Below are 972 nucleotides of genomic sequence, written 5' to 3'. Positions count from 1 at the left end.
GCCTAAATCGCTCCCCTTTGTCTCCCGCGGGGTCCCGGCGCCGTGCGGGGCTGCCCGGCGGTGCGGCGGCGGGCCGGTAACTTTACACGGCCCGCCGGGCGCCTCAGCCCCGACTCGATTTTCTCCTCAGATAAGTTTGCCCGACCCCGGCGCGACGACGAAGTGCTGCCCCCGCGTCCCCAGCCCGGCACCGGCCGGCCTCGAGAACCCCCTCGGCACGGTGCCCTCCGCTTTATGTAACGCTGCCCGGCGCCGGGCAGGGAAAACGCACGGCGAGGGGATTTAAATCAGCCCTACGCGCACGCACACACACACGTATATATATATATATGTACGTTTCGAACAGCCGCCCCACAATAGGCACCACCGCACCCGCAGGAACTAAGTTGGGGCACTCGGGTCCCCCCGCTGACAGCGGGCGCCCGCAGCCCCGCGCCCTGCCCCGGGCACCCCGCTCCCCGCGGAGGGGGCAACTCTCGGAGGGAGGGAGGGAGCGAAGGAGCGGGGCGGCCGGTGCTGGGAACCAGAGCCGCGCCGAGGCACGGCACACGGCAGGCGCAGGGCGAGCTCCGGCCGCTTCATTGTTCTGCGCGGCACCGGCACCGACTTCACCCACCGCCCCCCACCGGGGGCCGGGCGCCCGGGACCGCCGGGCTGGGGGGGGGGGCCGCGCCTCGCCCCGCTCCCCGCCGGGTGCAGCCTCCCCGCAGGCTGCCGGGCGCTGCGGGGACCCCGACCCCGCGCGGGGCGAGGGGGGCTTACCTTCGTACATGGGGGCCATCGGTGCAAGGACGCCTGTTATTCATGGCAACGCCGCCACGAACGACGCGAGATCGCAGCCCCCCAAACTCAACACACATCTGCCATCTTGAGCGGGTGTCTCTCGGCGGAGGCGAAGCTGCCGCCTGCCTTCTGCATCGCTGCCCGCCTCAGCGCGGGGGGAGCCGGGCACATCCAGCCCCGCTCGCTGCC

General features: G+C 72.2%; 1 protein-coding gene across 1 annotated transcript in view; it reads right to left on the bottom strand.

Moving 5' to 3' along the window:
- Positions 1 to 966, bottom strand: part of HIPK2 (homeodomain interacting protein kinase 2) — a 131,863-nt gene extending 130,897 nt beyond the window's left edge. Inside the window, exon 1 of the mRNA XM_021387824.1 lies at positions 763 to 966. Within this exon, the coding sequence (XP_021243499.1) occupies positions 763 to 781 (19 nt within the window). The 5' untranslated portion in view covers positions 782 to 966. The remainder of the gene's footprint in view (positions 1 to 762) is intronic.

The sequence above is a fragment of the Numida meleagris genome, chromosome 1 (assembly GCF_002078875.1).
Source record: "Numida meleagris isolate 19003 breed g44 Domestic line chromosome 1, NumMel1.0, whole genome shotgun sequence".
Lineage (NCBI taxonomy): Eukaryota > Metazoa > Chordata > Aves > Galliformes > Numididae > Numida > Numida meleagris.
This window is presented reverse-complemented; position numbering and strand designations above follow the sequence as displayed.